Raw genomic sequence first — 25,344 nt, 5'->3', positions numbered from 1 at the left:
ATGAAAGTTACAAAAAGGTATGTAACAGGTAGATAAAATTAACTAATTCATGTGAAAGAATTTTTGATGCAGCCAAGCTTCTTTCCTTTCTATTTAGATCGTAGAATTTCTTGAATATTTGGGATACGGTACACATGTTCAAAGTGACTGCATCAAAAGTTAATGTTTCCCTCATTTAGAAGTGTGGGTCGATATCCAGATAATTTTTCCAAAGTTTTTGGACTTAGTTTCAATGAGTTAATTTTATCTATTTGATATCCACAAAAAAAGGAATCTTTTCAAAATTGGGGCCACTAAATATATTCGCTTGCCAACCTAGGGGACCCTGTCCCACGCTCCGCAACCCTTTCTTTATTGATTGCTCTGATTAGGCGAGCGTACCGGTTAAATCTTCCACGTGGTGTGTGGAAAAAACGAATTCCAACAGTTCTTCTCATTTTTTTCACTTTTGTCCAAAAAAGTGAAGAAAAAACGAAAATTGATTTTACTCCACTTCTTAAAACACGAGCAAAGATGAAAATCAATTTTTCTCCACTTTTTAAAACACAAGCAAATTATGGCACCAACGAGCTTCCGTATTGTGGTTCTGTGCTATAGCGGTCAGTTAATAGATGACTTGCCAATGTTAACAGAATTTAAAAAGTTTGCGATTTTTTGCACATGCGCAAGCATTTCTGTAGGTAAAGAATATAAACAACAGACCCGAAACTGAGCCTCGAGAAACTTTCAAAAATGTCCATTCGCGAAAGTTTATTCAGTTCAAACTTTCTAAATTGTCGATTCGCGAAGGTTGTTGTAAAAAAAATTGCTGGTTTTAAAAGTTATTTCTTGACTCGCCCTTCACTTGGCTCGCCATCCTGATAAAAAAAGAGACAACTGGCGCTGGAAACGAGATTGAAGTAAACTTAGAAATAAACAAAAGCGATGATGTTTCGAATGCATGTATGGCTTATAACCGACTACGACTAATACTGGCAAAAAAGACGATGACGACACGCAGCCGGAAGAAGACGAGCCTAAAATGTGCTTGATCTGTTTTGTGATGTTTTTACATACCATTAGAAAGAAAATTACATCGTTAAAAACGCTTTTCTATCATAAGAAATATAGGCCACCTTTTTTATAAGAACATAAAAAATAAGTTCATAATCACGAATCACGAAAGTTTATCTCGCCAAAATTTTCCAATTCCAGATTTCGCGAAAGTTTATCTCGCAAGATTCGCAAAAATTTTTCCGAATAAAGTACGCAAAAGTGCGCGCAGGTCTATTTCTCTCTTAATGATATCAAAACAACCACGTCACGCACAAAGTGGTATAGAGCGGACATCCCTCCGTAGCGGGCGTCCCAATTTACATTACTCCCTAAAATTAGTCTCGGAAGAATGCACCCTATGATGTAAGATGTAAGACAGCAACAACCACACGACATCAACCACAACAACATTCGCCATTTATATAGAGAAGAAAAGTAATCGTGGCATCAGGAGAAATTTCTTTTACATAATCATTGGAATAAATACAAATTTTGAAAAACAATATTGTTGGTAGTATCTCACAAGAAAGATCAGGAACAACAAAACTCTAAAAACTAATAGTTCTTCGTGATAACAATTTTAGTCTTTATATATATTTCTTCTTCTTCTTGGTTTTATATCCTTGAAAAATTTCAATTTACGTTAAAATGTCGACGTGAATGTTTTAACATAACCTGTGATTTCTTTAAAGCTATTCTTTTAATGTTATCAAGGTTGGATAATAAACGGTTCGAATGGAACTATTTTTCTTTTTTCGTGACATTTGTGTATCCATTTTGGTCGAATGAAGATTAGAGATGGGTTCTCCGTCTGCGCCTAAAATATATAATACTGAAAATTAGTTTTTATATAAATTCCGCAGGAATTATTTTTTTACAACACAACTAGGTCATCAACTGACATCTCATTCGCGACGTTGTTCCCACAGAAACAAATTATTTCTTTAATTCGCGAAATTCTCATGAATTTTTTTATTGGCTGATTCGCGCAAATATATCTCCGAAAAAAAAATTCACGAAAACCTCTACTCGCAAAATTTTCTACATTAAAGAAGGCAAATTCACACTGAAAACGCAGTTCTCTGCGGAGCGGCACCTCGATGCGTCACCTCGGCATTTTTTTAGGTCACAATAAATTTAAAATGTTTCGTTTTATTTTTGTACACAATAGAAATAAGTACGCGATTTCAGCATAAAAAATGTTCATATCAGCATGCAGCGGCAATAAAAAAGAAGTTTGGATTCCATTCAGTAAGCATCATTTGGTGGTTGCTGTGATATATGTTGAAAACGCACCACGAAGCAAAACATGATTTTCAGTAAAATATTAACTTCAATCCTCATACGAACCAAACCGGCCCTTTTGATTAATAGGGTCCGTATATGCTAAACAAATTGTTGGTAGGACAATCAACTATAACCAAGTCTTTGTTAGGTATGTTTACCTGCTCAAAGTTGTCATCCCAGTTCTCTTTACTGATAACGTAATTCACAGAATCACTCATGTATTCCTCCAGCGTTCTAAAAACAAAACTACTTTATAAAGTAAATCGATATATCAAGGAAAGGATTCGCTTGGTACCTAGGCGAATAGTAAAAATGTTGATTTAAAAAATGATCTTAAAAACTGCCACGACAACAATAGATCAAATGTTGGTTTTTAGAAGGAATATAAATAAAAAATGCAACGAAAAAAAGAAAACCGGTTGAGGGATCAAATTTGTCATCGCATGTCTGGCCATGCATCTCTTTCAAGGTGTTATTATTTAATGCGTGGTCCAACATACCAAACTTTTTCTTACCCCGCGTAAGCTGTTATGAACCTTCTCAACTCACGTTTCTCTTTCTCATTGAAAGCACCGAAAAAGAAGAACGATTTCCCGTCGAAAAAATCTGGCAGCTCAGGAAGGGAAGCAACACAGGCATCGGGTTCTTGTGCATCTAAAACATGCATATTAACGTCTACAACTATATATGCACACAATTTCTCTGGTGGAAATAATGTCAACTGTATGTACTTGGTGGCTTGTTCCGTGCGGTGCTCTTCAATTAAAGGTTTTAATTTTAAGGAAACCCAAGGTATAAAAAGATGTTGGACTTATATAATAGAGCTTAGAAAGTTGGTTAACAAGTGTTTTTAAGTTTTCAACAAAGCTCTTTTTGATATATCAAGATATTTGCATTTAAAGAATTTCAGATTTAATTACGCTGCATAAATTATGATGTCATATTTAAGTAATAGCAAATTTTGACATTTTTCTGTCATCAGTAATTTTAAACCTGTTAAGGGATGTGCAATTAAACTGTCAATTAATTTATTATTAATATTGTAAAGGTGAGTTGATTAACATAAGTTATTTTCACCAAAATGACACTCGTTTGCTGGTTAAACTTGTAAGACATATATAAGTCCATATTATATATATACATAACATACATTATTTTATATCTTGGGTTCCTTTTAAGGTGTCTGCCGTTTTTTTACCCCGGTTTTTCCCGAAGCTTTTTCTATAATGTTTGCACACAAACACAAACAAGTAATGTGAGAAATCCAAAAATAGCAGTGCTGAACATTTCAACCAATGGAAAATTAATTTTTGAAAAAAGAAAGATTTGTTTCAGTTTTTTTAAAAATATTCCGATTTAAGGTTTTTCTGTAGAGAATGATGGACATTCAAGAAGGTCATCTACTCCGATTTCAAGGTTTTCAAATGAATTGTTTACTTCTGATCGGCGGAAAAAGCCAAATCAGAATGCTTGAAATTAATGATTTTCAAATATCTCACGTGGAGGAGAGTGAACACATACCTTGTTCAGTCTCGCTTTCTTCTTCAGTTGTTCCAGCATAAGGATCTTTATCACATTCAGTTTTTGATTTGACGTTGGATTCTCCATCTTTCTGCAGTTGTCGTATTCTATATAGAATGACCATGCGTATATTTTAGCTAACTTGACAAAATTTCTGTGATTTTAGAAATAAATTATCACAAAATGTTTCGTTTGCATCGGTGTACTGATAACGATTCGCGAGAATTCCTTTAATATTGTTCAATGTTGCGCTATTTTAAAATTATACCCGTTATTTTAAAGAGTTCGTTATTTAGGCGAAATAAGTTTAAAGTCCTTTTATAGAAGTGCGTAGTAAAAAGAAGTAAAAATACAACTCAAGGGAGAAAAATTAATCAACATATTATAACTCCACACAAAAATAGTAAAATCGAAATATGATCTGTGAAATTCAATAAACACATTCTTACTTGTCCAACTCATCTTCAGTGTCACATTCACTAGAGCTTTTTCTTCTTGCTGGTGGTGATTGACTGTCAACGGTGGGAATTTGTGGTGAGGCCACTTTTTCTTCTTCTTCTTCAGATGAAGATGATTCATAACTGCTGTCGCCACCACCATCCATACGAAAACTAAATAAAATCATTTTGAACTAAATTGGGGATCAAATGTTTAGTATAGAAAAACACAAAAAGCTGACTCACAAGTTTCTGCAAAAAGCCATATCTAATTCCTAAGGGATGAAGGGACTAGGTTTACCTGGTCCCGTAGGATCTGAAATGTTGACCCTGATCAATAGGGATTGCTCTTAAAGCTTACCTCTCACTCCAAAAAAAGTAATCGAAAATCAAGTCAAAATATTGTACTAATTACGAAAAAAAATTTCTTTTATACTTATTTTGATTGGCTCGCAAGATATTCGTCGTTAAAGTTGTAAAATATTAGCTGGAGAAGAAGCTTCGTGCCAGTCGCCATCTTGTGTTCCGATTGCAAATAACTGCCTTCGCGGGAGGGCTTGTGACGTCAACTCCCGGATGATAATTTCGCTGACTCTGCCGTTGCCCAGGTTTTTATATGTACAAAGCTGTTGTTGTTTTGTATTTTCAACATTTGTAACGAGTACTGAAGATGAGTTTGTAACAGGTATATACTGAAGATGTTTTTACCCCCCTTTTTAAAATGGAGTTTCCGTGAAAAAGTTGTGGGCTTTCTTAGTTTTGAAGTTTCGGGCAGTAAAAGGTCTACAAAACCTGGCAGTGAATCAGACTCTAGCTAGGAAAGCTGTTATAAGGAAGAGAATGGAAGTGGAAGCAATAGCTTAGTAGTGAACCGTGGCCTTTTTCGCTATTCCAATGCCTTGAGAACGAGATTGGCTCTTTCCGACTTGTGTAGAGACTTACAGAAATGCCTACCACAGAGACGGGTCGTGGCGCCGAGAAGTACATTTTAAAGTAAAAAAGAAGCTATTTAGGGCTATGAGAGCGAACAATGGCGGGCGACATTTTATTTTACTCTTTCGTAGCCTACCAGAATTTGCACATGGCCTAATGCAAAGACAAGTGGACAGAATTGCCAAAGCCTTTTTTTGCCAAAACATTGTAGTGATTCAAACTCGACTTTGTAAGCGTATCGACTCAGTTAATGAGTACACGCAGCTCGTTGTTTCTTGCCTGTTGAAAGACTGGCAAAAAATGCTTTCCAGCGCTACTTCTATTATTCTTATTGCAAAAAGGCATAGAACGAAAACAGATTTTATAATTATATATTAACAAAATTAATCTTAGTTGCAATAATCTACTCTTCCTCTTTTTCTCCGGGTTTCGTTTTACGGCAACATGTTCAGGGGCCTTTTTTGCCATCCGGAAGATGACGTCAAACTGGGTTTAATCCGAAAAAAAATTATCACAAAATGGCGGCTTTCGAGAAGGTAGCATGCTGTAGAACGAGAAAATATGGCTTTATATTAGCTTTATTATTTTGAATTTTACTTAATAAATGTTAAATTACAAATTCTCAACGTATTATAAACAGAATTAGATGAATTTTTTTTGAAGTGGGAGGTAAGCTTTAAAAATGGGAATGGGAGAGGTCATTTTTACTTCCCTTCTGCACTGATTAACAACCATCACCATAAACCATACAATTTCTCGCAATCCTGGGGCGCGAAAATGAAATCATGAAAATCTAAACATTTTGCGAGCGTCTTTAATTTTTCTATTTCAAACTATTTTATTACTTTTTTTATGTTCAATTGGATGAGAGGGCACTAGGGTGTAAGCCATTTGGGGTCGAGGATAACCAGAGAACGAGCTTAAGATTGCAGTACACAATGAACAACGAGCTACTAAATTAGAAAAAAAATATTTACTTTTTAGTATTTATTCTCCTCTTGTTGTCTCTGCAACTATTTAGCCATGTTTTCTTCACTATTTTCCCTTTACCTGCATAAATAAAACAACAAAAATAAAAATAAAAATATTGTCTTCTTTATTTGCGACAATAAAACTAGCTTCACACCCTTTCCTGTATTGAAAAACACAAATATCTTACTACTGACATGTTTTGTAAGTAGACGCAGCAGCAAATAAGAAAACGCAGCAGCAAATAAGAAAACGCAGCAGCAAATAGGAAAACGCAGCAGCAAATAAGAAAACGCAGCAGCAAATAAGAAAACGCAGCAGCAAATAAGAAAACGCAGCAGCAAATAGGAAAACGCAGCAGCAAATAGGAAAACGCAGCAGCAAATAGGAAAACGCAGCAGCAAATAAGAAAACGCAGCAGCAAATAGGAAAACGCAGCAGCAAATAGGAAAACGCAGCAGCAAATAGGAAAACGCAGCAGCAAATAGGAAAACGCAGCAGCAAATAGGAAAACGCAGCAGCAAATAAGAAAACGCAGCAGCAAATAGGAAAACGCAGCAGCAAATAGGAAAACGCAGCAGCAAATAAGAAAACGCAGCAGCAAATAGGAAAACGCAGCAGCAAATAAGAAAACGCAGCAGCAAATAGAAAAACGCAGCAGCAAATAAGAAAACGCAGCAGCAATAAGAAAACGCAGTAGCAAATAGGAAAATGCCAACCTATCATAGGAGCTGATAGGAAATTTGAAATAAAGATGTTAAATTAGATTTTACCTTTGACTTGATTAAACTTTGGTGTATTCGCAAAAGCACATCTACAGAAAAAACAAAACATCATAAATGCTGCAGTCATAACAACAAAACAAAACATACCAAACTTGCAGCACACTCCTTTTTTTAAAGGCTTTTGTAACCGTAGTGTATTTTTTTCTCAACTTTTGCATGAGAACGTCTATTCCACCCTCAAAGCATGCTTACAATATGTTTAATAATGTTAAAAAGAACTTTTCGAATGTGTTCGTAGCAGTTCAAATCAATGCTAATCATTAATGTTATGTTTCTGTGCAAACGACATCGTCAAATTGGTGTTGACATTTAAATGCCACTCATTTTTGTGTTTTAAGAGGTTTTCATTTGCAGATTAACCCCGAATTTTCTAAACTCCCTTAAGCTTTCGAAGTTTCTAAGTTAAGGCCAGATTCATGCTTTAATCATGCTTAATTTTTATAAGACTTCCCTGCCTTGGTATGCTTAAACAGGTCATGTTTTACATCCGTCATGTATTTCAACCACTCCAAAATATCTAGAACTCAAACTACTCACATCAAATGAGTGCATCTGTTATTCCAGCCTGGTTCGTACTTTGCACCCATTGTTAATGCTTGATCTCGAAGATTACCTCTTTCTGGATTTTCAAACCCGCTTAAAACAAACACAACACCATCCTGTCAAGGGAAAACACTTGTAGTAGAAATTTAATATTGAATAAATTTTATGAAAAGAATGAAGGTTGGTTTCCATCAACGCGTTCTTGGTCACAGCTTAACTTTTATGTACCGTAGCATAATATCCTTAAGCTCTGTGATATTAAAGATGGCAGTGTTGTCAGAAATGCTAAGCCTTTTTGAAAAAAGATGACTCGTATTAAAAGTCTGTCAAAACACAGGCACCACTGCGAAAAAAATTTGTAATGCATAAGCCAACGTACTGAGCGTTTGAACCTGTCACCAAAAAACGCTTAAATGGAAACCAACCTTAACCGTGAAAGCATTAGGACATTTATTTAGTTGTTTTTACTTAGTCTTTGTAAAGACCTCTGAACCTTTATTTATTTATTTATATATTTTCTGGGGACTTATTGAGTTAATATTGTGAAAGACAATATTCGCTGTTCTACAAAAAAAGTATTGATAATGTTTTTATTAAGTTTCCGGATTTCAGAAATTTTGTAAAAAACATGAGATTAAAGTATCAAAATGTCTTACGAGTATTTTATTGTAAGAAACATTTTTCTTCTTAACCTTTGGTATTTTTCTCTCTGCTGAAATAAAAATGCAAGAAAATTAGTGACAAATTACCAATGCTAAAAAGTTTTCTATAATAAAATATTTTGCAGAACATCGCGAAGGCCAGCCACGTTTATTATTTATTTTTAATGATTAGGTAAATTTGCAGTAGTCTCTACCAACCTTGTAGATTTAAAGTAAATGTCCACCTATCAAAACGGGAAACGCTCCTAGGTCTTCGCTCAAAGAAATCAATAAGTCTTTTTATTTTGCAAAAATGCAGAACAACAATGCCAAACATATTCTTTTATAATGCATCATTAGTTTCTACACTAACTCTTTGGGGTCATGCATTAAGTCGCCTGAGATCCTGCCAGTTACACAAGCATCTCCCTTCAGCAAGTAAATCTCATACAAAATAAAGATAAAACCTTTTGTTTCGAAATATTGATATGTCACAAGAACAGCCCATTTGTAGCTATGTTACCTTTTACTGTGTTATGTGGCTAACCATACGTCTGTAAAAAATTACCTTTTAATTTCTTTGCTGGTGGTCGTTCCTAAAAAAAAGCACATACCTGGCTAAGGTACACACAGTCTTACATAAGCAAGCCGATTTTCAAAGAAGCTAGGAATGATTTGGCGTCAAAACATAACTCACTTGTTTATTTGCCCCTGCTTCAACTTTTCGTTTTGGAGTCTAAACATAAAAAAAAAATCAAATATAAAGTCTCACAAAAGGTGAAAAAAAAATTCTAACTATACCTCTTTTTTCTTAGCAGGTGTATGTTTCATTTTTGGAAAAGGCTTTCTCTCTGCAGTAGTTATATCAGTTGCACCTTGCAACAGAGAGGCAGCAACTTCATGTCTTTTATCATGTGACACACTTATCTGCTTAGGTGATGAAGTGCTCTCCCCTTTTGTTTTATAAACAACACGTTCAATTGAAGTTTTTCTAGCTGCGGTGGCCATTGATATTTTGGGTTGTCTAGGTGTTACTACAGTTTCGTTCATTTTACGTTGGAAGAAACTTCCTGTTGAAACATCCTGTTCGTCATCAGAATCACTTTTTAGTTTAAACCGACCTAGTTGTACAACCTATGATAAAAAAAGTTACATATTAGTACAAGAATGACATCCTCCATAACACAACCATATAACATCAACTTGCATACTGACCTTTCCTTCACTTTTTTCTTCAGTTTGTTCAGGAGTGTGCATTTTGAAAAAGGATAAACCGTAACTTTCATTCTAAATATATTATTAACATTATACTAAAACATTCTGCTTCAATACATATTCTTGTTTTTAAGTATTAATACATACTTGGTTGTATGGCTGTGTACAAACAATTTTGACTCGATCCCATTTTTCATCGGCGACTGATTTCACCAATTGACCATGCCCTGTGGAAACATATTATACAAAAATAACAAATCCAATCACTTGCATTTTAAGTACAAAAATATTTTATGGGTTAATAGTTCAAGTCTAGTTGCAATTAGGTCAAATACTATAGCATGTATGCTAATCAATTTTAAACAACTTTTCAAAATAATTAATATTACATAAAAATTATTTCAATGGGATTTTTTAGAAAGCATTGTTAGACAACACATTTCTGCACTCTTTAATCATGACAAACAACATAGTTTTTATTCCGCATTTTTTAGACCTTTTATAGCCTTCCAAAATGTATGATACAAATTCAGCAAAAGATTTTTCTTTCACATGTATAGGGTTTTCGTTTTATTAAATGCTTAATATATTTAAATTCCAGCCCATTCACCCCAACCTCACTCTTCACATCAGCAGAGTACATCCTTTTTTATATAAGAGTAACGCTTATAAGCATATGCAGGCTCAGACAGGGAAATATTTTTTAACACATGCTTATTTCTAGCTTTCATAAAACCTTCTGTGTATTTTTTCTTGTGTTATTGGCATTGTGTATTAAAAGACAGTCTTTATTTTTTCCTTATACCCAATACTGCTTCAACTAGGCCTTGTGTAATTGACACTACACTTTTATGGTTAAAATCAGAACTAATTTATCTCAATAAAGCAACGTTTTTAAATTTGTTTCTCCAATAAGCATAATGTAAGCATACTCTAAGCCTTATTGTGTTTTTCAGAAAGCAAACATGTAGTAACTTATCACGCTGATGATCAAACCCATGGATTTTTCAAGGAGCTATTGAACAGTCAAATAATCTGATATCACAGATCGGTTTTTCAGAATGAGTGGTTGGTTCCATAACTTTAAATAGTAAGTTGAAAAAATATTTACGATGTTAAAACCCTACCAAACATTCGTACTCTGTGAATATCTTTACTAGCTTTACTTTCAGCCGGCGTCATAAAACTAGATGCCACAAGTAACACTTTAAACTCTTCTGATGAAGACCAACTGGAACGTCCAACCAATACTTCCACAAAGGCCGAACCATTGTTTCCTAGAAAAAGAAAACGATGACACAAACCCAGCATGCAGCAACAAAATACATGCTAAGGATAGAAAGATAACCAGTTTTTACTAACCTATATCAATGCCACTTATACAAGTTGCTTTCTCTAGCTAAAACAAAGCAGACATACAAATTTTTGATTTCTTAACCTTCCTTTAGATAAGTGCAATTTAGGACTCTTTTCTACCCCATAAAATCAAGTTCCAATAAAGATATATTTTCAATTTCCAATTTTTTTTCGCTTTCCAATATGAGTGCTAGTAGTAGCTCTGTCGCTGGCTTTAAAATCCCTCTCATGAATTTGAGTCTTTTAAAATGTCTTTGACCTTGTCCGACATATTTCAATCACAAGATTGATTTTAATGTAGATCAAGGATTTGTATGTAGTCAAAAAGGTACAATTAAACTTTAAAAATATTAAGGAAGCTAAAGTATTAGATAACCCACTATTGGATAGGTATCACCAGAGCTACTTCAAATAAATTTATTTGTTTTAATTCACCTTTTTATGAAAAAATGTATCATGTTTTAAATATAATTTTATTAACCAAGATTTGTTTAATTTTATCTTCATGTTAAGCATTCATAGAAATTAGACGTTCATTAGCCCTGTAAAACAATAACCAAATCACACATACTACCACATTAAAACTGAATTGCTTTGAAAAACAACAGTGTCTGAAGTGCCTATTCATAAATTCATAAATGTTATCAATAATTAGACTCATATTAAGCTGATTTTGTAAACAATCTGGTCTTGAGAATTAAAGTCGCACTTTCAAATTCTCATACCTGTAGCAGCAAAGATGCTTGTCGTTCTCCAGGTGTCTCACACTTCCATTTAAAATAAGTCTCTGGCTTCAATATATTCTCTGCAGGGTTTTTCTAAAGTAATCAAGATGATATGATCAACATCTGTTATGCTGCTGTTTAGACTGCAATTTTCAAGGCAAAAGTATGGTACAAAATCCCCCCTTATAGATACTACTATTTTTAGAACACCTGACACAATCAACATACCAAATGATAAAATGTTATCATTTACAGTGGTATGGGTATAAATTGGGAGCTAAAAATATATAATATATAAAATTTATAAAAATAAGAAGTATGCAACTGAATGAAAATTTTTGCACATGTGTAAAGAGAAGTGTGCATGTGTGCATGTATCACAAGCCTCTTCTGAAAAAGCCAATAGATAAAATTAAGACAACTTACCGCATCTTCGCTGCTGAACGAAACAATATGTTTTACTTTCACATCCGGCATAATTTGCTATAAACTACAATTTTAAACTGAAAAAAAAATGGATTATAACTTCTACACCAATAAATGCTTTTTATAATAGTTACAGAGCCTGATAATTAACAATTCTAGAGCCTTATCATTAGAGCTTGATCATAAACGTTTTGAATGTATTAGACTAATATCTGTTAAAATAAACCTATAATTACGTATATACTGCTTTGTGTCACACATATTGGATAGCCACAGCTATACTTTAATGGATTTATCATTTTAGATCCTCAGAATTTATGTTTATATTTATGTCCTGTGTTGTCACATGAACAAACATTAAACTTTAAAGAATTAATCCAATCAGATTCATTTATCAACTAATACAGATTGCTAATAATTAATGCATTAACAATGATTTGGAAAAAGTGATCATTTGGTCCCCCCTAAAATTTAAGTAAACGCTTCTTTTAACAGTGTTTCCTTTAAAATTGTATTATCAAATACATATCAAACTATGATAAAGTAAGTATTTTTATGAACTTTTAATGAGACACATTGACAAACTAAGTTACAAAAATATTTAAAATGACCAACATATCTCACATCAACACAGCTATATGCCATCTAAGGCAATTTAAAATAGATCTAAAAATAACATTTTAGTTTTTAAAAATGTGGTACAAAAAAAACTTGTTGGGGAAAATAACCATATTCCCCAAAACCATTTGCAGTGTATGCTATGTTTAAAATTAGACTAAAAACACAGTTTACTGACCACATTAGAATGTCAGGTGTTTGAAAAAGAGAGCTACCTTTTGAAGAGATCCTCGAAAGTTAAAGAAGTTCAAAAAAGCTAGAAATAGGAAAACCTCAGCCTTATTTTATACAAAAGAAAAATAAAGCATTACATTTAACACAGATTCTGGTAAAATAGAATTGGGACTTCTCGAAATTAAATGACATTGAGAACATTCTTTAGTCTAGAAACACCTATTTACTAAGTACAAATTATCCTATTTGCAAACCAAATCCGAAACGACTTTGATTTTTCTGATGATTTATCATGCCACTAAGCAAAAACGTGAAAGGTAATGGGTGAAGTCTTTTTTCAAAAAAACCTGCAACCGTCCAATTTGTATCTACTAAGCCACGAAAGGTTACATTCGCTTTTGGTATGTCGACTTGATAGCCTAAACTCACACAGGAATCTTGCATACGAGAACTGTATTCATAATCAACACCAACTGAAATGTTATCATTTCCTTTATGGTAGTACGACGCATGCCATCCTGCAGGATTAATTTGACCTGCTGCAACCCATTTTTCAGTGCTATATCTACTTGCTAATGACAACACTGCAGACTCTTGGCCCTGTCCATAATGATACAATAGTTCAGCACCAACATCTAGATTTTCTGTCAGCTGATGAAGGTAATGATTGACAATTATGCCAGATTCATTAATAACATCGATATTTCCTAAAGTACAGGTTGCAGTATAATCATCACCACGATAATCAGCGTCAACTTGCACCATAGCAAATTCTTTCTGTTGTGTCTAGAAGTAATATAAAATTATGATAGATTATGAAATGTGTAACTAATTAAAAATTGCTTGAAGCCTGAACTCAAATCATAACGTTTCAAATAGGTAAGAGAATCCGAGGTAATAAATAAGGTTGAACTTATGTTGTGGAGTGCTTGTTACTTTACAGATAAATGCTCTGTTACATAGTATAATTTTTGAATTGACTTTAAAATTTTCTTCCACCCAACAAGCAGATCTAGTTTAAGAGGGGAGGGGGGGGGGGGGGCTGGGCCAGGTGAACTAGGGCCATTTTAAGGAATTAATTATCAGTTTTTACTTTGTTTGTAACCCATACATATTAGCGGAGTTAAAATTTCCAGCTTTTCACAGGTTAAAAATTAGGAAAATAAAAAATATCAACAATTTCTGTCAGCTCCACCAAAATTTATGCAGATCATTTAAGGTTGGCAATAAAATGCTAATTTGAATCCTCAAGGAGTTTTTTGCTAGCAATTTACCATTTCACATTGGCCAAAATGTATATATAGGATATTCAAAAATTTAATTCAAATTTTTTGTACAAAAACACAATCTCAGCAAACATTTTCTAATGTAAATTTGTTAGTTTTTTTTTTAAAAAAAAAGTATGTAAGCATTAGGTATGCCAAAGTTTTCTAGAAGTAAATTCAACTTTTTTAATCCACCTTCTCCCATATTCAAAAATATTCAAAGTTTGAATCAACTACAAAAATACTGGTAGCACAATATTGTATAATTGATTTGCTAAATCAGAAAAGATTACACTGCTACAAAAAAGTTTAAAAGAATAGAGAAATGATGAAATATCTAAAAAAAATTATAGTTGATTGGTAAGAACAAATTTAGAAAACTTTCAGGAATGCACATTAGAAAACAAGATTATTATTGAAAATTCTAGGGGGAAAACAATTAAGTTTCTAAGAAATTTAGAAGGGCTTGACACCCTGCTAAAGATTTAAGGTTTAGTTCTCTGGAGTTAAATTTGGAAATCTAAACATTAGCCACATACCTGTACCACACATTTTCCTTTGATTCTGTTTGTAAATTGATGAATAATCTGAGCACTAAGACTACCACTATTGTCAATATCTCCAAGAATCACAGGATATGCCTAAAAAATGTTTTAATAGAAATCGTTGAAAAAGAAAACTTGAATTCGCAAAAAAAAAAAATAACAGCAGTTCTATAATTTAAAATAAACATTGTGTACTATTTTATAATGACCTAGATACATTCTGAACTTACTTTTAAAATGAATTATACCAATTACTACATAATATATATACCTGACAAATCACTGCTCCTCCTTTCATTTAGGAGAGCAGACTCAAACAGAATTTTTGAAAAAATGACATACATTAAGATTCACTGGGCTGAATCAGTAAGTATCAAGTATCTCAAGTAAGATACAGTTTTGGAGACATATATAGTGTTATCTCATATTTTTTATTACAAAGTAAAAACACACTTATAAGAGTAAGTGCTATTGAAATGGAAACTACAGCGGTGAATTGATAATTTAGAAAAAAAGTAAAAATTATAAATTACCTCAGTTGGACTGGTCTGATTCCCACCAACATACGTAGCTCCGAAGTGATACGATGTTCCCTGTGGAGCAGAGGAAAGATTTAACGTGTGACTGACTTGGAAATGATTGCTTAATCCTTTATTGACACATAATCGAAAACCATCAAATGGAGCAGGAAACAGGTCTAAAAGTAAAATATGTGATATCATTACTATACCAGCCATGCAACTTTTAACATGTCTAGTTCAATAAAAATAAGTATATTTTGGCTAAAATAAGTTGTGTGTACCAATGTAATACACCAACCAACAATGTTTCAATAAATACCTATTTCAGGCCTTGCCGTAAATGCTTGTTACCCGAGCATTCTATTGCTCGCGTAAATATTAACATTTTGAGATAAGTGTAAAAGTTTTTCTCAAGAATTGATTGGTCTTTTAAGTGAAATTCCTGCACGAACGCTCAACCTGAAACTGAAAAGATATTTGGTGTGATTATTTTCCACCCATCATGCAAAAGTTCATTCGCCATTTTGTAAAACGCGTGCGATACGGGCATTAAGGTTAATCTTTGTTGCGCATTCATTTTGCAGTAGCAAAGTGGGGGACGTTTTAAATCGTGAACCCCAAACACGATGATTGAGCGTCTACTGGTATAGCGACTCTCTCAATCTTAACTTCCTTTTCTACATGTCCGAAATAGTATGCATGACTATACTATTTATTGTTTATTTTTCAGCAAATAGAAAAAAATATGCTTCGTTTTCAAATTAAAAAAAATCTTTATTTGCATGGTTTAAATAAAACTTCAGGTACATAAAATATATACAGAAAAAAAAATTATACCGCACGTGGGTTTCATTTTTAAAATTGTTTGAATAACAGTTGCGGCATAAAGAAAATAATCCATTAAATCTGGACCTGCTATGGTTTCCAATTGTTTCGTCAAATGAAGAAATTATCTACAATTAAATCCATGATAAATTGTCTGTTCCAACTGTAAGTGCAGTTTTGCAGACTTGCGTCATCCGTGCTCCGTCGGCGTTCACCTCCGCATTAGTTAAGAACAGCATGGCTGGATTTCTTGTGTAAGACCTGGTTACCAACGACGAAGGGGCCAGGCAAAAGAGATTTATGTCTACGTAGTTTTTTAACTAAGTCAGGAGTCGGTGAATTAGCTAGGATGGTCAGGTTGGCTATGAATAGGCTTGCTTGTGGATTTCAAGGACCAGGACTATTCAATAATTCTAAGATCTAAAAGTGTCCGACCAAGACGGAAATCTATCGGACGAAAGTTCTAAGCAAGCCAAGGACATGTCCGACCAAACTGGAAATGTGGCAGGCATTTTAATCACACGCCTGAACAATTTAGGTGTGTGCCAAGGCGCACGCCTCTCCTGAAAAAGATGCCCTGAGAGACTAAATGTAAAGTTTTTTTAGTGAGAAATATGGCGAGCAAAATTACTCGCGTGGACACTCTGACGCGAGCAATTAATTGCTCGGGAGGTTATTTGCTCATGGCAAGGCCTGTATTTGTAAGTTATTTTAAAAAAAAACCTATCACTTTTCAATTTAAAACAATGACTGGCTTTCATAGAAACACGGTTTTATGCCTTTCTGTCTATGCAATGTTCCCTACAATTTAATAGACAAGTTTCAAATATAAACAAATCCAGTCAAGGAAGAAAAAGAAAACAAAAATTAAAAAAAAATATAGAATTTAAGGAGAAATCATTAAAGTGCCTTTCATCCACTATGAAAAATATGATTGGTTACTTTCACCCAACTGACTTAAAAGTTGAGAGGGAATAATAATTCTTAGGTCAAAGTGTAATCATTATAGCCTAATCATTTTCTGCTTAACAACCATTGTTGGACAGGATATGTTATATGTCCTTTAGTAATAAAAATTTACTTAGTGATGAATTAAGCATTAGCATAGCCTGCATCATGATAAAGTACTAACCTACAGTACCAAAATCTTGTTCATACATTTTAGCGTAAGTCATGTTTTTTATTTGTACTAGTCGTTCGCCCGTGAAAAAATCCACGGGTTTGCTTGTCCTTTTTATACCGCATTTCGTGCGTCTTGTAACCTGCACAGCTAAGCTACCATTTTGCGTGACAGACGGACGGACAGAGGAACGGACAGACGTATACAGGTATTATAATATAGACTAGCCGGGAAACCCGGCGTCGAAGCGCCGGGGTAAGCCACAAGTCAAGGTGTGACCATGATAAGAATTATAAAGAGCTTTAGTTTCTGATTGGTCATTTATATAAAACTCTGCTCCTGATTGGACCAGCGGGAACCCGTCCCTGTGCAAGCGGGGGCCCGACGGGTTTTCGTACCTGCGCTAGCAGGCTAGTATTTAGTGCGTGGTTAACACAAGTCGCTTTTGACGCACGAACAGACAGACGACGGCTATTATTATAGAGATTGTTACTATTTTGCAGGGGCGATATTGGATTTTATGTGTGAGATTAAGACCAGAAACATAGAATAACTGGTACATGATGTGTTCTAAAAAAAATTTAGAGCATCATATTCCTAATTTTCCTGTTTAAGAATAGGAGAAAATTTGAAAGAAATGTAGGATTGTCATAACTACAGGGTGAAATCCAGCGTTGTTAGTAGCTGTTTAATAGCTATTTCCTAATAGAAACTATCCATGAATTTTACAATCCAAAATAATGGAATTTTACCTTAAAAAAAAAACGAGGACGAACAGACCATTTTACAGTAAGAAGCATGAAGCCTCCATTTTTAGTTAGTGATCTTTTTTGCGTGGCCTCCAGAAGACCCTAAAATAAATTCTCAGGTCTTAATTAAAAATTCTTTAATTATAGCCTGGAAGAACCTAGCTCAGGTAAGGTACGAGGGTGTTGACTTGCTATAAAAAACATCATAAATATGTAAGCAAGCTTGGGCCATTGTTTTCTGATAACTCCTGAATTTAGAAATTTTAGAATGCAAATCAGCTCTTTCTCAATTTGTTTTTTTTTTTTTACACAAAAAAAGAACAACCTTAAGTAAAGTATATAAGTAATTTATTCATCAATAGAAAATATATATAGTATATAGTATAGGAGTAGTATATAAAAAAGGGTTCTAGACTTTATTAACTTTATATTTATTGATACTAATTGTATTAAATCGTTAGCCTGTGGAAAATCCATGGGTTCCCCCTTCCTTTTTATATCACATTGCGTGCTTCTCGCTATTGCGCAGCTAAGCTACCATTTTGCATGACAGACAGACGGACGGACGGACGGACGGACAGACGTATACCAGCATTATAATATAGATACTACCTTTTTAGGGGCCCTGGCAAACTTTCTTTGTAGTTTATCTGCCATCATGTTTTTTTAAAAAAGTTGCTGTCTTTCCATTAATAAATACTCCTGCCACTAGGGAGGGGAAGGGTGTAATGGATTGCTTACTTGTGACATGATTATATATATACCATTCAATGACAATGCCTGAACGGATAGCTAAGTAATACTTTTAGTCACTGAAAAGTATGTTTGGTTAATTTTAATGAATAATGCAGGATTTTTCTGGCAAAATTACAAGTTCATTTTAAGGTGTGTGAGTAAAGAAAAAGTGTGATGTTTTAAAATAGCTATTAAAATTATGTGAAAGTTGTAATATTGTTGTATAATACTTTCAAAAAGTTTATAAAATTGCCTAAAAGATGATATAGAAATTATTGGAAGCCATATAAAATTGAAGAAGCTAAAAGACGCTAAAAAATGACCCCTCCTTTACTAATGCATCTCCATTTACAAATCTTTTAGTTTTTCATGATTGATGTTCACTGTTTTGTAATCACAACACATTGATCTAAAAACGATCTGAAAATTATGGTGTAATTATTTTCCGTTTTGAAGATATTTTCCATTAACTTTTTTTATCGAATTACAAACTAAAATCCGTTGAAAAATATGTCATAACTCGAGATCTGTTCACACTTACAAAATGAATTTAAAATAGTTCTTAGATATAACATCTGTCTTTAAAAGCTGCTCACCCTCCACCTTGTAGCTTTTATAGTTTTGTAAATGAAGATAAAAAGGCTAGCAGTACGAACACAAAAAATTAACATTGCGAAAAAGAGCTTCAAAGATTTTTTAAAATATCATCACATTCATATAGTTAAATGGTCTGATGGAATGGAGATTAAAAAAACGATAACAGAAATTTCTGAGTTGTATTCACTATGGCTGGATAAAACATCCATTATTTTCTTTTGACTTACAATTTTGTTCAATTTCTGCATTTTTTATTTTCAATCTTCGCTTAGCAGGAGAGTTAAAACACTTCCTTTTAATTTTTTTTCTTCTTTTTTTTGGAGCAAAAAACGATAAGTAGACATTTTTTAATATTTTATATAGCTTGATGTTGCTAGTGTTGCTCGCTTGTAAAATGAAACTTTTTACCATAAAAGCATAAATGAAAGTCAAAGTGAAAAGTGATTTTAATTGGCCGGATAAAAACAAAGAATCAATAAAAGAAAACCAATACAATAAATTCAATGGTATCGTTTTTTACGAAGTGTTACTTGCAGGATAGGTTCTGCTTGGAAAAAGTTCAGAGAGTTACTTCCTTTGTTGACTAGCAGAGTCCTGTCAATTGAGGTAAAAGGTAGGTTGTATGAGGCCTGTGTAAGAAGTGTTATGTTGTACGGTAGTGAGACATGGGCAGTGAAGCAGGAAGATCTTGACCGTTTAGAAAGGAATGATATGAGAATGGTTAGGTGGATGTGTAACGCCAGTCTGAGAAACAGAAAGAGTTCAGATGAGCTAAGAAGCAGGCTAAGTTTCCGTAGAATTAAAGATGTTATCCAGATAAGAAGATTGAATTGGCTGGGGCACTTGGAAAGAATGGATGAGGATAATTGGGTAAGAAAGTGTAGAGACTTGATAGTTCCTATGGCAAAGCCCAGAGGAAGACCGAGAAAGACTTGCAGGAAGTTAAAAGGACAGACTTGATACAGAGGAAGTTGAGTTTAGATCTAACACAGTCTAGATCAGATTGTAAGAGGGTCAACGGACGCTAAGCCGAGAATGATGATCGTTTTTTACAACATTGGTTGCGATTATGTTATTGTTACAAAATATACTCATATCACAGTTTATTCCCAAAGTGATAAACATAAACATTTACACCTATATTTGATCTTTTAGCACTTTCAGCTGTAAGACTAATGATGCAGATTGTGTTTTTTGGAAAAAAGTCTCGTTTCTATCCTATTTTATAAAAAAAATAATTCCACCATTAAAAAGTTCAGTTTTTTTTATAAAAGAAGTTAAAAAAAATTTGCAAAAAAAAAATATTTTCCCCCTTACTCACACCTTAAATGGTGAACTGTTCACTGGCAAAAACTCCACGATATCTAGGATCTAAGAGTCCAGGATCTACCATATTAACAATTTCATTGGCACCGACACTTGCATATTTTATTGAGCAAACATCCCAAACATTGCTTGGCTAGCACACTGATAAGAAAATTTATGCATAGCGGGGCTAGGGTATTTTAATCCATATATTGGTTTCTTTACCGCCTGTTTACTGTCATTTTTGCTGGTTTGTTTTAAGGGACGTCTTATACCAATAAATTCAAAACCATAAAGTTACGTAGCAAGCAGAGTTGCCAGATCAATGCTGAAGCCATTTGTTTAAATAATAACCTAATACGGATGGGTATATACGGATGGTATGTAAAAAGCCAGCATCCATTTTTAAAATTTAAGAAACATACTTTTTGGTTGTAGTAAAGCATATCTCAGAGCCCCACAGGAACTTACTATGCCCAAAAAACAAAGAGTTTATCTCAAGATTACTTTGTCAATTGAAACAAGAATTGTGTGGGCTAAACATGCCTTTCATAGTTACAAGAGTGTCCATTAACAGCTTATTAACAGCAAAACAATAAACCTAGAATCACAAAAATGTTATCCAGAGCAAACTTATTGAGAAAGTAATGGTGAAGAGTTTTCAAAAAGGCTTCATTTGATACTATTTGATCAATAAAGATATAATTAATGTCACACAGTCAACACAACTGAAAGCCTTGTTTTGCATTTTTGGAAATAATTTGGGTGAGTCAAGAGTTTATTGTAAAAATGAGCTTGCCCTTATATATACTTTTTTTGGCAAGTATACCGACCAAATACCGCAGACGTCTTAATTCTATTATTTCACCTTTTTTTGGTAACTATCTCTTTTCACTGACAACAATGGCTGGCTATGACATGGTGTCCTGACCCTTACGTCCATGATGTACCATATTACCATTTTCACTGGCACTGAAATTTTTGGGCACTGGGGATATGACATTTTAATCTATTGTTATCTTTGTGATGATCCGTTAAATACCAAACAAACCTATATTACTATGAAACTAGACAGCCTGAAGAATATTTTTAGAAAAAATTTTTTATTACATGTGTGCTCTCCTCCACAGATCACCTTTGGTAATTCACGTCATTAAGTTTTCATAATGCCACGTCTGCTTTTGAGCATAAAAAAGGCACATTTCTAGCAGCTACTAGCTCCATAGGAGACAAGTCGGCAAGTATTTCAACCATTTTAATCATAAAATAGACAAATAATTCCAGTGGATCTTACATTGGAAAAAACACATCACAGAATTAACACGCAAATCATGAAAATAGGACGTTTTTGACAGGTAATTTTTGCTCGACCCTGCGCTAACGCTAACCTTATTAACCAGCATTTTTGCAAAGTTGTTTTTTGGGATGCCTTATGGTCAAAACCATGAAATTATGTGGTAAGCGAAGTTGCCAGCTTGAGCTGTTTGTTTAGATAATCACGTAATTAGGACAGTTAGGGACAACTGCAAATTAGACTATTTCTCCTAAATAAGCTAGTAGCTAAATTAGGAGATTTTTAATAGCTTAACTTGGAGAGAATAGTCTATTTAGGAGATGGAAAATTTAAATCGACAATATCTTTGTAATCTTTGTTGGTCGCGCTACTATTTTGCCTGTATTACTTGCTGACTTAGTCATCTTTGCTTTGGTCAAATTTCATAGAATTTGCATGGTGAATATAAAAGTTATACATGTAAACATGCCCACCAACCAAACTTGTTTCCAATCGACTAGAACAAAGTCATAGTCTATTTCGGCAGTTTTTTAAAACATGCCGGAGAAAAACGTTGTGCGCATGCGAATTAGCGGCAAAACAAACTAAAAGCAATATCTTCAAAACGCACCATAGCATTTACGAAAATAATACTTCTACATCTGAGGGAGGTTAGATCATTTTTAACCTTAAAGATCGGTGGGACCACGGACCAGAAGGCTGTAATAAGCAAATTTAATGTTAATAGCCTAGTTAGGAGATAAATTTCGCCTAAATTGACTATCATAGCCTATTTAGGCAGAATAGTCTAATTTGCAGTTGTCTCTCTAACTGTAGGACCACGGCTGTTTCGCTACGGTCAAACCGCGGACAAAATTAAAATGGCTTCCACAATTTTTTTTGAAATTTTGTATTTTTATCATTTTTTAAGTTTTTGAAACTTTTTTTGTATTGTTTTAATTTTACTGAAATAAAAAGTATTAAAACGACCTACTTTTCTTCTTTTTTAATATATAAATATGTTATACATGTGTGTTATGGATTTCGAGTTATTTCGTCGAATAAAACACACAAAATTAAAAAAAACATTATTTTTGGCGAAAGTATACCATCTTTCCAACCTCGTGGCAACGCCGCGCTACTAGCTACGGACTTGAAAATTGGTATGGGGGGCCTGGAAACATGGTTCTATTGGCCGGTACCGTGCACCGTTCGTCTCGCAAACTATAAACTACTTAAATTTTAAGTTAAAGTCTTCTTTAGGCGCTAAAAAAGAGGAGAAAAAGTTGCCAAAGTGGTGCACGGCGATTTGATGTAGTGTGATCCCTTTTCTGTCTAATTAAATAATTATCTAAACTTCTAAGAGAGTCATAGCGATGCCATTTAATGTTTTGTTAGGTATGGTTTTTCTCAAAAAAATTACGGCGGCGTGGTGTTTACCTTGGACTTGATTGCTCGACCCGGGAATCCTGGTTCGAAACCGGAATTTTTCGAAAATGTTGGAATAAGCGAGACAACGGTGTCTTTGCAATTTTTTAGCTAGCTAAAGTTTGGCAGAGCACGAGGTAAGGGACAAAACAGGAAACTACTTTATTTTGCAGGGATTTTATTATTATTTTTATGCTATTAGAGCACCCTTAAGTTTAAGAAATTGTTTTACAGCTTGTAAAACTTTAAGCGTGGATAATTGTTATCTTTTTTAATCTTGCTTCTCCTGTTTTATATTTTTCTGTAAAGAGTAGCTATTTTTTGGTCCTACAGTTTTGCATTTTGTAGCTAAGTAACTTAATACTTCTTTTTTTTTATTTAGTTAAGACTTTGGTGGGCTTTCTCAAGATGAAATTGTTAAAATCAAAGATGTTTTTAGCTACCTAGCTAGCTAATCTTGGCTTTAACACAAGATTGGGTGCTATTTTATACAGTTTATAAAGAAACACAAAATGATTGCTTTGTATATATATATATAATAAATAAAATATTTATGCACAACTTGAGGTATTTTCTTCTAGCATGATAAACTAAAATGTTGAAACCGTCGACTCTGAATGATGTTTTATTTAATATATAGATGTCACATATTTGGCCCGAAAAACCTTAGGACCAAAAGTGACCCTTTGGACAATTTCGGACAGTTTAATATTTCATCTACATCATCTTTAATGGCCTCAGAATCCAAAGTAATGTTTTTTATTTAGTTAATAAACAAACTTTAAGCATATATTAAGGCTCTTAAGGCCGTTTTTCACATAGTTCTCACATTTGGCCCAAATATAACCCTTTGGACAATTTCGGACAGTAATAAAATTAAGTAATTTTCATTCCAGATATTTAACCTAACCTGTGGACCATAAAAAACATGTTTTTTTTAACTTTATTCCAGAAATTTTGTGGAAGACATTTATCTAAATGATAATTTTTAAGTCATTTTTAGACATTTTGGCCTAAATTTACCAATTTCGGACAGGTGTCCAAAAAAAAATTTCTTTTAATAATATGGACAATTTATCTAAGATTATTATTCTTTTTACAGAATATAAAAATCTTATTTTGTTCTTGAGATATCCTATTTTAACTGAGAGGGTAAATCGAATTATTTTTTCGTAGCATTTTTGTCCGCTCCGAAACAGCTGTGGGACGGTTACGCTCTAGCTAGCTGTATAAACTTTGGAGGGACCTACTTCACTTTAGAGAGTCAAAAATTCTTTCACAGCCTGTTTGAATCCATGGAATCAATAAGAGATTTAAACAATAGCTAGCAAATGAACAATAACAAATCTTGATAAATATTAAGACTTGAAAAATCATATTGTCACTTGTAGGTAGCTAGGCTAGCTAAATGCATGCCACACAATTAACTTGTAAAGAATATATTATCGGTTAAGTTACCTTTGCATCTTTTATGTAAATCCTCAAAGACCCCAGGATTAGTTTTTTTTGTGGTCTTCTGCGAATCAGTACTTTTACTTGCTGGCGATGCTCCAGACGTTGCAGCAGGTGGAGGAGCACTAGCTGTTAAGGGTGGTGATACAACACCCCCGCTATCATTTGGTGTGGAGGCTGCTTGAACTACTAGATTATTCCCCATAATTAACTAAGAAAGCATATAGCGTAGCAGCACTCGTATGTTTGCACTTTGTCCAGCCTTTCCTTCACGAGGGTTCAAACTTCGTGTAACCATTTGCGCCAGACACCAGTAGGTAGAAATGATTTCGTGCGTTGATTACATAAAAGGAAACCATGTGGGTCTTGCCGCGCGACAATCGCTAAACTAGCCATAGTTACCACTAATGCGCCCCGAATTACTAATAACGATTTCAAACATTCAAATTTAGAACGGGATTTAAAATTAAAATGGAAAATGGTGGACGTTTGAAATCTATAAAAACTGCAGTGTTAGAACTTATTATTTTCGTTATTTTCACATTTGGCTAAGGCTCTATCTATAAAGTTAGATCTTGATTAAATATATGTACACTTTAAACGCCTCTAGCCTTCTTGTTGTGTAATTTCACTTAATCATTGCTTTTGATTTTTGGTTAAAATTCGTTCAAAAGACTTACGCATACATTTTTGACTTATCAAATCTCCAAAAATTCTTGTGCTGTAATAACAAATTGTGTCTGAAAGCTATTCTGCTGAAACATTTTCCGCCAAATATGACAGAAATGCAGTACGGAATTGCATAGAGGCTTGTGAATAAGCTTATTGCCCAGGGGAAAATTTTTAAATAAGAAGCCCTGCGAC

The 25,344-nt window shown here is 33.8% G+C and overlaps 2 protein-coding genes across 3 annotated transcripts; both read right to left on the bottom strand.

Moving 5' to 3' along the window:
- Window positions 1-1,482: 1,482 nt before the first annotated feature.
- On the bottom strand, window positions 1,483-12,018 carry LOC130635708 (DNA repair protein XRCC1-like). Of its 2 annotated transcripts, none has more exons than XM_057445147.1 (18): window positions 11,874-12,018; window positions 11,448-11,540; window positions 10,729-10,765; window positions 10,494-10,643; window positions 9,514-9,593; window positions 9,367-9,438; window positions 8,953-9,285; window positions 8,849-8,887; window positions 8,720-8,747; window positions 8,167-8,222; window positions 7,505-7,626; window positions 6,956-6,996; window positions 6,191-6,263; window positions 4,293-4,454; window positions 3,844-3,950; window positions 2,838-2,976; window positions 2,481-2,556; window positions 1,483-1,852 (listed from the first exon to the last, which is right to left on the bottom strand). In XM_057445147.1, exons 1-18 carry the CDS (start codon window positions 11,922-11,924, stop codon window positions 1,745-1,747), a joined length of 1,767 nt encoding a protein of 588 aa, XP_057301130.1. In that variant the 5' UTR covers window positions 11,925-12,018; the 3' UTR covers window positions 1,483-1,744. The 2 variants fall into 2 exon arrangements, with proteins under 2 accessions (XP_057301130.1, XP_057301131.1); XM_057445148.1 differs by having other exon boundaries at window positions 8,167-8,219.
- Window positions 12,019-12,407: 389 nt separating this feature from the next.
- Window positions 12,408-24,802, bottom strand: LOC130635709 (mitochondrial import receptor subunit TOM40 homolog). The gene is made up of 4 exons (XM_057445149.1): window positions 24,487-24,802; window positions 15,009-15,172; window positions 14,470-14,571; window positions 12,408-13,451 (listed from the first exon to the last, which is right to left on the bottom strand). The coding sequence occupies exons 1-4, from the start codon at window positions 24,683-24,685 to the stop codon at window positions 12,903-12,905; spliced, it is 1,014 nt and encodes a 337-aa protein (XP_057301132.1). The 5' UTR covers window positions 24,686-24,802; the 3' UTR covers window positions 12,408-12,902.
- Between the last annotated feature and the right edge of the window lie 542 nt (window positions 24,803-25,344).

The sequence above is a fragment of the Hydractinia symbiolongicarpus genome, chromosome 3, assembly GCF_029227915.1.
Source record: "Hydractinia symbiolongicarpus strain clone_291-10 chromosome 3, HSymV2.1, whole genome shotgun sequence".
NCBI classification, from domain to species: domain Eukaryota; kingdom Metazoa; phylum Cnidaria; class Hydrozoa; order Anthoathecata; family Hydractiniidae; genus Hydractinia; species Hydractinia symbiolongicarpus.
Note: the sequence above shows the minus strand (reverse complement) of the source record. Positions and strands in the feature narration are given on the sequence as shown.